The sequence below is a fragment of the Populus alba genome, chromosome 1 (genome assembly GCF_005239225.2).
Source record: "Populus alba chromosome 1, ASM523922v2, whole genome shotgun sequence".
NCBI classification, from domain to species: domain Eukaryota; kingdom Viridiplantae; phylum Streptophyta; class Magnoliopsida; order Malpighiales; family Salicaceae; genus Populus; species Populus alba.
In genome coordinates this window covers 27,887,898-27,899,230 of record NC_133284.1, presented here as the reverse complement: position 1 = coordinate 27,899,230, position 11,333 = coordinate 27,887,898, and the positions used below count along the sequence as shown (strand labels likewise).

General features: G+C 32.3%; 1 protein-coding gene across 1 annotated transcript; it reads right to left on the bottom strand.

The window, feature by feature from the left end:
- Positions 1-3,443: 3,443 nt before the first annotated feature.
- LOC118045651 (enoyl-[acyl-carrier-protein] reductase, mitochondrial) lies at positions 3,444-7,189 on the bottom strand. The gene is made up of 9 exons (XM_035054340.2): positions 6,918-7,189; positions 6,621-6,850; positions 6,391-6,534; positions 6,198-6,300; positions 5,365-5,464; positions 5,130-5,206; positions 4,920-4,998; positions 3,782-3,900; positions 3,444-3,675 (listed from the first exon to the last, which is right to left on the bottom strand). Exons 1-9 carry the CDS (start codon positions 7,076-7,078, stop codon positions 3,582-3,584), a joined length of 1,107 nt encoding a protein of 368 aa, XP_034910231.1. The 5' UTR covers positions 7,079-7,189; the 3' UTR covers positions 3,444-3,581.
- Between the last annotated feature and the right edge of the window lie 4,144 nt (positions 7,190-11,333).

Genomic DNA, 11,333 nt, shown 5'->3' with positions numbered 1-11,333 from the left:
AAGAGATTTTATCTAGAGCCAAAGTCTTTATTTTCTTTTATCAATTTAAGATATGTGCTCTTTATCCTTACCTTTTATTTTAGTTATCGAAAAAGGTTTTAGGAAATAGATTTTTATGATATTTGACATGTAATCACTTTTAAGGATTGATAGAAAATCATTGGAAGTGATTTTTTTTTTTGTGGCATAATAATGTTAAGTAATAGTGAGGTTAAGGAATTGAAAAAAATATAAAAATAATGAGTTGGTAACTTTAGGCTATCAAAATCTAGTTTTTCAATGAATGTTATGGTTAGAATCTGGAATTTAGTTATAGTTATAGGATTTCAAGAGTTCTTTGATTTGATAGGTCATTTGCTTAAATTAAAGTTGTGAATTAAGAGTTATGATCATTAATTTTTTTTTTTCTACTTGAATCCTTAATTTTTTAATTTTATAAAAATATATATTTTTTGAAACTTACTCTTGGTTAATTGGAGAGTGAAATTCATCTGAATGTTCTATAACTCTAAAATTCATAAAAAAATGTTTCTAATTATTAAAATTTAATAGTTAATAATTGAAATTTATTTTTGAAGAGTGAAAATTTTTATAATTTGGTTTTAAATGTTCACAAAGAACTTTATTTCTATAAGAATTAATTTATTTACTTAATAAATTATTTTTAAAAAATAGCTACAATTAATAATTTTTCAACACCTCCATTTTAATTATGCTTATAATATTGCTGGACTTGAAATAAAAAATATTTTTTTAGCCTTTTTCTAATCATATTTTCTAATATTATTATTTCTGAACCATAATTATATTCTATATTTAATTATTAAATAAATAAATATTTTATAAGTAAAACATGGGTTGTAATAAATGAGTTGTTTATAAGGCTAATCTTGGATTTGCTTACTAGGTAAGTAAACTATTCATCTCTTTAGTTAGTTATTTTTGAGTTAGAAAACATATATTTATGTATTAAATGAGTTTTCCTTGTTAAAATATTTATTATTTTGTCAATTAAGTGAATCAATTATGATAAATGATTTGTAAATAATTTTAAGTGTTTTGTGAAAGTATGTTTATAATTGCAAAAATATTTAGAACATGAATTTGAATATATTTTTTTGTGAACTCATTCGTTAATTTACGATTAGGACCCGGTCTTTTGGGAGTTAAACATTGACATTTATAAACATGTCCATTTAAAATTTGATGCCTAGTTATAAATAAAATATAATCCGCTGTTACTGTGGCTAGAGTAATTGTGGTCCTTTGATTTTGAGGTTGACTTTGAATATAAGTGTGCAATCAATATTTGTATTCAAAATAAATGGTTTGAATTATTTTAATTTGTGAATGATTTATAAATGTGTTTTTAGATTTTTGAACTTTGAAAGGCACTAATATTTTGGTACAAGTAATGAATTGATTTTATCCTGTATGTATTAGTAAGTTTTCACATGCTTGGTCCAACTAAAAAGATTAACCGTTTTTTATTAAGTATATGATACTCACCCTTATTTATTTTTTTACAGGTTTAGAATGTCAAGTGGTTGCTTTAGAAGTTTATGTTTGATTTCCACACTTCAATAATTCAATTATTATATCAGTTTATGATCTTAAACTTGTAATACATTTGGTTTTATTTAATTTTGAAGTTAGATTTTCTTGATGTGAGATAAATTATATTGGATTTATTTAATTTGTGATTTAAAGTATTTTTTTTTAACAAATTACTATTTTGAGTATTATTTTTTATTTAAAGTTAAGATGCCTTGTATGGTATAAGACATATAATGTTTTGCATTCTTGAAAATGACAAATAATGTCAAAGAATCATCTTAATCCAATAGCTTAAGCTATTATATGAGGTCTCAATATATGATTTATATTATTCTCTAACACACCCCCTCAAGTGAAAGCCCTTTGGGCTTGAAACTTGTATAGGCTCACAATATCTTGTACTTGATTTTTTATCAAATAAATAAAGATAGTGAGATTCGAACTCATGACTACTTGATCATAAAGCTCTGATACTATATTAAAGAACCATTTTAACCTAATAGCTTAAACTATTAGATAAGACATCAATATATAATTTATATTATTTTTTAATAGGTAGCACATGAAATAATTACCCTAAACTATTAGGGCCAAGGCATAAACCCCTCCTGCACCTCAGGGAATGCGGGGCCTCGAGCGAGGCAAAGCCTTCACTAGGGGGCTGTGAAGGAAGAAGAAGGCGGAGAAGTATAAATCCAAAGTAGAACTAGTGCCCTGACAATCTAACTTGAGCTGTGGATCATTACAATGGCAACCCTCTTGATGTGCCTCCGCCATGATAAATGGAAGGGGAGATCTATTGATGGTTTTTTCAGGGTCTAATACGCGAGGTGGCGGTATAAGGGCTCGTGGGTTCCACATAGGTTCACAAATCACAGGACGAAGAGCTCTAAAATACCGCATCTTGGTGAGAATGGTATTTTAAGAACTACACTCCTTGATAGTTAAAACAACGCGTTTCAATCTGAAGAGATTTTAGCCATAACTGAACAAATAATGTAGACCTAGCCCAAGAGGTGACGGAGCGTTCTTGAATTAGGATTCTATATCCAAACTTACTACGATAGATCACATGATACACTTGGGCTTAAGGAGGTGTGATTTGCACCTAGCCCTTGAACCCTCAGGTAAGCATAACGATCCATTAGGGTTTTGGACTTGTGTTTCTTGTGGCTCCTGCCTTACATTTTGTGTCATGGAACAAGTAATGAGGGGTGCAAATTCCGAATCCATCCTAAAACCCGTAACTCCATTAAAAGATAACAACCCACTATTAAAAATTACACAATACCTTTTCAATAGAATTTTATTTATTTCCGGGCTAAAAAATTTAATTTTTTTTAATAATATTTTTAGATGTTTTGATGTTAAAAATAATGTTTTTAAAATAAAAAAATATATTATTTTAAAACATTTCTATACAAAAAATACTTTAAAAAATAACAACTACTACATTCTCAAAGATTCTCTTAGTTTCCAGTAATAATAACCTAGGTTAAATGGATAAATGTCTGAACTAGCATGTAAACTAAATTTGACATTTTTGACATACATTATAAAAATGAGGATAAGCTTGCTACTAATATTAAACTCGGTGCAATTGAAAGATATGTTTTCTATTTTCTATTCTATTTTTTGAAGTTAGAATTAACTCCATACCTATCCAACATTTAATGAAATACACATTGACAACCAAAGCATCCAACTAGACGGACGGCTGTAGCAACCATAAGCTTCATATTGCTGCTGCCAATACTCGATAGGTTACTCCGTTTAGTGGCAACAAAAGCAACAGTTTACATAATGCAGTAAAATATTGCAGAACCAGAATTTCAAGGTTATCTTTTGGATAGATATAGAATACCAAAAAATTACTGTGAGCATAGTTTATCTAGAGAACCTACTTCAAATATCACTGAACGGTAATTATAATAGTGTCCATGAAAGTACAATGCATCTTGTTATTCATATAATAATACAAAGAGCTACAACTAAGGTACAAAACCGATCTGGATCTTTAAGACTTAAAATTTTAGTACCTGTTTGGGTTGGCTCCCCAGCTTTCCCAGTGCTTTATCCAATGCAGTATGAAAATCATCAAAAGAGACCAACTCCATTCTGCAAAGAGGTAAAACACCCGGTTAATAAATATTAACAGTTGGCACAACATAAGTAATTCTACGGTGACTGAAAAAGTTACAAGATTTGCAGAACGAATACGCACTCATATTTCAACTTCCCTTGTCGTGCTAGGCAAAGAAGATGGTCAATCAAATTTCTACATTCATTAACTTTATCTGAATTCATTAATTTCTGCATCCAGAATCCTCTCAAGGAAAGATCCTGCAGACAACAGAAAATAGAGAGGTAACCAATGCAAGCAAGAGATTATAAACAGAACTACAGAAGCATTGCTTATGGGCTTGGAAGGAACCACTTTCATAGTTGGGCATGCAATATTGATCATGATGATGGTGATTACAAAACAGGTTTGAGGCTTGAAAATACAAGTAGGTGAGCAAAACATGTTATATAACTTGCATTGAATTATATTTCGTTCCGCTATTCACCTTTACATGTTCCACTAGAAATATTAACGTGCGTGTTTGATATTATGGTGCAAAGAACTTTTCAAAAGTTTTTTTCAATTGAAAATGCATCAAATGATGTTTTTTCATATATTTTTTTATATCAGCGCATCAAAACCATCAAAAAACACCTAAAAATACATCAATTTAATGTTTTTTCATGTGAAAACAATTTGAAAATCAAGTTGTAATGCAAAAACAAACACTCACACAGTATAGTAGTAGATCCCTGGTCCTGTTTAGGATAAGCATGATGCATACGAAATAAAGATTGTTAGGATTTGTTTAGGATTCAGGGTTAACAACAAGATTTAAGAGCTGGTTTAAGCCTTGAATTCAGGCTGTGAATAATTATCTAAGATATCAGCAAAAACGTAGAAAAGTCAGAAACAACAATAGAAAAATTGAACCCTGGTGTTAAAACACTCAATTTATTTTTTCATGACTCAAGTCCACGAAAATAAGTCATAGGATCCATATGTTGTCATCATCCATTTTTTACATCCTAAAAAAAAAAGAAAGAAAAATCTCATGCTTTATTTTTAATTTACAATCTTTTTAAAAAGTAATTAAGAGCAGTCTTGGAATAAAAAGAGGTTTATGTAATATTTTCTTACAAGTGAAGGGATTTCAAACTTTTGGATGATCTCTGTAATTTCATGATCCCTCAAAAGGGTTTCTTATAAATTTACCCATCTTATGAAAATGCAGTTTCTGAATTTCAATAACTGCCACATGATCACATATTCACTTGCAAGAAAATTCACTACTTACCTTGAAAATGAAAGATGATGTTGATACTGTAATAGGCTTTTTTGACATTCCACCATATGTCACCATTGTTCCCCCATGCCTGAACACGAGTTTATTAAGATGGAAATATATATTTTTGCAATGAAGAAATAATAATAAAAGGATACGTACATGTTAAACAAAAAGGAAACAAAGGTAAAATTCCTAGAGAAGTTATCATTGCATGCCCACCTTAAGAATTTGAGAACCAAAGAAGCTGAATTGCCACCAACACAGTTGAATCCCAAAGCAGGTTCAGGCAAGTTAGTCTAGTATGTCAATGACATATGAAAAAAAATGGCACACCTCATGAATTGCTCTTTGTCTAACAAATAAATTTGTATAAAAACATTTGAGAAAGAATAAACACCTCCCACTTTATATACTAAATTATCAACCATAATGAGTGTATAGATGATAATGATACCAGAAGACCCTTGATATTTTTCACTTCCAGTTGGCTCTCAGTAAAAACTTCATCAGCTCCTAGTCTTTTCAACATTTCCTTTGCTTCATCTGACCCAACCCTGTAGGATGAAGAAGATTGTAAATGAAGGTCAGCTGGCAGAAATTGCATTAAAACATTAATAATAAAAAAACCATCAGATGATACGAAGTCACCAAACAGACCTGAATTCATCTCACACTCACAGCTTTAAAAACTTGACAGCGTGCTTAATCATAGAGATCCTCCTTGCTTTACAAGCATGCTTTGTTTTTACTAAATTAGAACTTCATTATGATTTGGTATGTAAATCATCATAAAGCCATAACTCCTTCTTAATCCAAACAAATACGCCCTAAGTGATGCACATGGGAATTCTAAAAGGCAGAACATATTTTGATCATCCGTTGAAAACTTTGTTTCCTTCAAGGAAACCAAGAAAAAGCTGTTATTACATGCTACGGTAAGGGCTTTTTTGGTATTGCAGTGTTGTGTTGAAAGTAGCCTTGGTAAAAGCAGTGTTTGGTAACATGGAGCACATGAACCTTTTTTGGTCTGTGAGTACACTGAGTCTGATTGAATTTCACCTTGGCAAAATTCAATGGCAAAAAAAAGAAGCCAATCTGGAGTTCATTTTATCAAATCTGCTCATCACTCCAGAGGAAGATGAAGCAAATCTATTACACCAAGCAAATGCAACAACAGAAACCGAACACAAATGTAGGAATGGCGTGGAAAGTGTGCACAAAAACAAGCACACAATGCTTAAATAAACTAGAAATGTATCACTAAAAGGCTTTGAACTGAAACAACACCTATCCCTTATTATATTGATACTATGGATGCCCCGAAGTCGTGCAAGCTGGATGATACACTGCCCGACAATGCTCGTAGCCCCATTTTGCACTATACAATCTCCTGCAATGATGTTTTTGATAATAAAAAACAAAAACAAAAAATGAAATTTGAAGGTTAATTGGAAAAATAAATATGGGATGGATACAGTACCTGAATTTAGAGTGACAAAGTCTTGAAGCATTCTTAAAGCAGTCAAAGGATTGACAGTAATAGTGGCAGCATATTCAATCGGTGAATCCTTACTGATTTTGTGCCAAACACTCTCCTCTTTTACAATGTAAGTCTGCCACGTTCCTACAGTGAAAAAGACGAAAAATAACAACAGCAAGAAGAAGAATGAAGACATATATCTATGGGATGGGGGGGGGGGCGATAGTTACCAGAAGAAGGCGGAGATGGAATGACCCAGTCGCCAGGAGAGAGGTGCTTCACTGCAGAGCCCACAGAAAGCACCTCTCCTACACCTTCATATCCACCGACTGCAGGCAAAGGTGGCCTCACTGGGTATACTCCTTCAATTCGATTTATATCAGAGGGATTGATTGGAGCTGCCATCATTTTGACGCAGACATCCTTCTCTTTCACTTCCACACCTTCCATCTCTATTACTCTGCACCCACCCGCCCACTTAACATTCATCATTAAACTAAATATACCATACATAAATACACACATACCTTGTCACGGCGTCAGGCGGCCCGTGCCGCTCGTAGAAGACGGCCTTAGACGGCGGCGACGTTAGTAGGGATGAGAATGCCCGGATACCATTGGAAGACCGCTTCAATTTGAAGAAGCCTCTCCTAGTCATTGCTACCGATCTCATCATTATCAACGCCATCTCCCTCTCTCTCCCTCTTCAATTCTTGTGGCCTTGCTACTGACTTGCTTCCCTCCTGTAAAATAACTAACAAGAACGGGAAATGTTTCTGCTGCTTTCTAGTAAGATGGTCATCTGAAAACGATGTCGTCACTCTGTTTTATTGTTGATCAGTCCATTTTAGTGCATCACCTTTTCAATTTTTCCCATCGAGTGTTTATACTTTTATTTTTACCATTCTACTACTTTTCTGTGTTTGTATTCTTACCGATCTTGTTTAGCGTTGTGATTTAATTGTTTTTTTTTTTTTTAATTTTTTAATATTTATTTTATTATTTTAATATAGTGTTGTTAAAAATAAATTTTAAAATAAAAAAAATATTATTTTAATATATGTTTAAATAAAAAACATTTTAAAAAATAATTTATACCAGAAATTAATAAAAACATGCCGCTGTTAAGATTTATATTTTAGGATTTTTTGAGTTAAAAGCTTGACGAGAAGTTACCAACTATGTGCTAATAGCATTAAAAAAAACACAAAAAACAAAAACAAAAACAAAAGTTAAGGGCTAATTGATAAGTATAAAGGGCAATAATGTTTTTTTAGATTTTAAATTTTTTTAATTTTAATATATTAAAATTATAAGAAATATTGAAAAATATTAATTTAATTTTTTAAATTAAAAATAAATTAAAAAATAGTTTTAAAAACAAAAGCTATATGATGTTGATTCATGTAAACCCTTAAATATTTGCGTATACTTGTGATTTCAAGACTGACATATATTTTATGTTGTCACGTAGATGACCTTATTTTACTATAAATAAAAATGAAACAAACAATTTGCATTTATCTATTTTTATGCTGTGATTTTTAATATGGTAAATTGAGTTCATCATAGACTAAATTGTGACTCCTTTTTTTTTTTTTTTTCACTGGAAGCTTTTTTAAATGTTTTTATAAAAATATATTAAATTAATATTTTTATGTGATTTTAATATATTAATATAAAAAAATAAAATAAAAATATATATAAAAAAATCTTTTTTTCTTCTTTGTTTGGCTTGATCTCTTTCCTCTTTTTTTAGTTTCCTTTTCTCTAGAGTCTACTCTAGAGTGAAAATTAGGTATTTATCATAAAAAATATTATATTCATAACTTAAAAATAGAGAACTTGTACATTCAATTTGTAATGGAAGTTAAATTTATAATAATAAATAAATATATAAATATTAAAAAATAATTTTAATCTTCTTCTTATTTTAAAAATTATTTATATATATAAAATATATATTATTTATGTTTTTTTATTTTTCAAACTCAATATAAATTTAAAAAAACTAAAAAACTAATTTCGAAGAAATATATTTTTTCTAATTACTATGCTTCAGTTTTTCTTGTCCCACTCCATGTTTTATAATTTTTTTAAATAATATTTTTTTATTTTTTTTAAATTTATTTTTAATATCAATTTATTAAAGCAATATAAAAATACTAAAACAAATTAATTTAAAATAAAGAAATCTCTTCTTCAATATCTCGTGCGCTGCGCCTCCCTGTCTTTGCACTCCTATTTTTTCAAAAACCCCAGCTTTTATAATAAATAGTAGCAGAGCTGCCACTGTGAAAAGATTCATTCTTTCTTTGTTTGGCTTCTAAAACAAAACTCAGTACGGTAACGGTGGCGCAAAGGCAAGCTTTCTTTCCCTTGTGCTTCTGATTCTTTGATTTACTATTAATTAAGCTAAGAAATTAAGCTTTTTTATTATTATTTTTTTTAAAGAAAGAAAAGTAGATGGGTTTGTCAAGTTGTGATATAGAAACATACATTTGTATTTTGTGGGATGGTTTGACATCAAGTCTTGTTTTCTTTTGGGAATTTTATTAATTTAGGGCAAAATCAAGTAGCAGTAGTTATTCCATGAATTAACTTTGTTGAGAAAAATGGAGTAAAGGTCTACTTTTGTCTTGAATTTTATTATTTTATATTTCGTTTTCAATTCGGGAATTACGCGAGGTTTAAGGATTGATTAACTTAATTAATTGAGTTTGTGATATCCTGGAAATTATGAGAAGAATTCAAGGTTTTGATTATGTGTGACTGTGATCTTTATGAATGTACACCTTGTTCTATGTTGTAGAAACATGCTCTATTTTTGTGTTTGACAAGGACTCTGGCATGTGAGAGTGATTTGCACAAAGAGTGGTGAAAGGCGGAATGTAATAAGACAGACATAAGCACAAGAATAATGGAATGTTGAAGGAGGGAGAAAGATTGCTAGAAGGGCTGTGGGGGGAGGTGAGGGAGTGATGGGGACACCGAACCGAAAACACTATTTATGCACACGTATGATCATAGACGATGGAGGATAGCCCAAACCATTAAGAAATTGGGCTTTAACTTATGTTTTTGGGTTTAATTTATATGGACTTTCAGTTGAGTTTTATTAATTTAGCTTTATTTGTTGGGCTTGATTTAATTAATGTTGGATATTTTATTTAATGGGCCATAAGCCCAATTGCTTATTCAAGTTAGGGTTTTAGTATAAATACCCTACTTTTCTAAATGTTAAGGGACTTTTGATGATTAATGAAAAAATGCAGATTTGCATATCTCCAACCCCTCTCCTCCTCTTCTTCTTAGCTTCTTTCTTTCTCTAAAGCTTCTTTCTTTTCTTTCTTTAATTCTTTTTCTTTGTTGTCCCGCGTCAAATTTGGTATCAGAGCACGGCTTTTAATTGTTCTTACAATTAATCGATCTATGTGTTATGTTTAACCCTAGATTAACCTGAAAAAAAAAAAAAAAAAAAAAAAAAAAAAAACATCCACTGTTTTGATTACAAGAAAAAAAAAAAAATAGAGTTCCCTGCTCAAGAACCGTCTGTTCACTATTCAAAAGTTACTGTTCATCGAAAAAAAGTTACTGTTCATTGGTTGGTACTGTTCATCTCCTCCACCTTCGCCAGAGGGCAGATCGGGCGTCTCCAGCAACAACCAACCCACGACAGCTCTCTATAGAGCCCACGGCGAGAGATTTTTCGACAGCAGGCCACTCTCCACGCCACCTGCCGTCACGCCAAATCATTGCAGCGGCGCCTCCACAATAGACTCCGATTTCAGCAACGAAATCAACAACACAGGCCACCAGACGCAGCCACCCATCCATCACAGCCAGTGTCGACTGGTGGTTCACCGCAACAAAGACCACGCAGTAGATCTCCATCTGCCACCGTCCGCAGCACCTCAGCCTCCATCAGCAGAGGCAGATCGGTGGGTTACAATAATCGTAGCCCACGTCACTGCACCAGCCAACCCAGACAACAACAGCCGCAACCACCGGTATACCTGCATATCAATCCCACAGAGTGATCGGCCATTCAACATCAGCGCCGGTCACAGCCAACGATCAAAAGGACACGCCGATTCACTGCCTTAACAACCCGGAGCAGCCGCAACCACCACAGACACCACCGCCTCTTCCCTTGCACCGCCAGACCCATCAGAACCAGCGGGCTTCCTGCGCCGCCGCCGCCAGCAACGACAACAGGTCATAGAGGCCAGCGGCAACAGGTCGCAGAAGCCAAGGAAGAAAGAAACAGACGCTGAACTTTAATTAACCTAGACACGTCAGCTGCCATGTCATCAGGCCTGCCACGTCATCGTTGACTGCCACGTCAGCTACCTCGTCAGCACAACCGCCACATCAGCATGGGCAGCCACATCACTGTCCACCACATAAGCAGGCCCCTCCACATCACCCCAATTGCCATGTCATCTGAGGTCCATCCGCGATCGAATTCGACAATTTGAATCTTGGTCGGTAAATTACTCTATTTTTGGTTTGTTGATTTTATCTTTTTGGTATTGCACTTAGTATTCAAAGTTATCATTAATATTACTTTTGTGCTAAAAAAAAAAAAAAAAAATCTCACCTAGCATTTTAATTGTTAATTTTTGTTCATCAACCTCTTTCATCAGTAATAGCTAATATCTTATTCTATTTAATAATTATGAGTTCTTACTTGTGACATCGTGTTTGATTAATCATTTACACTTAAGAATCTAGTATTACATGCTTACAATTTTATTAGTGTAATTTGTTCTTGATTAATCTCCACATTTAAAAAAAAAATATAGCTTTATTTTTGTATTGTAATTTTACATGCAAGAACCATTTGTGATCTCAATTCCTTTTATAAGTTAGTATTGCATGCATTTATGTCACGATCAACTAGTGTCTAAGCTTAAGTTTACACCTACTGTAGACTCAAC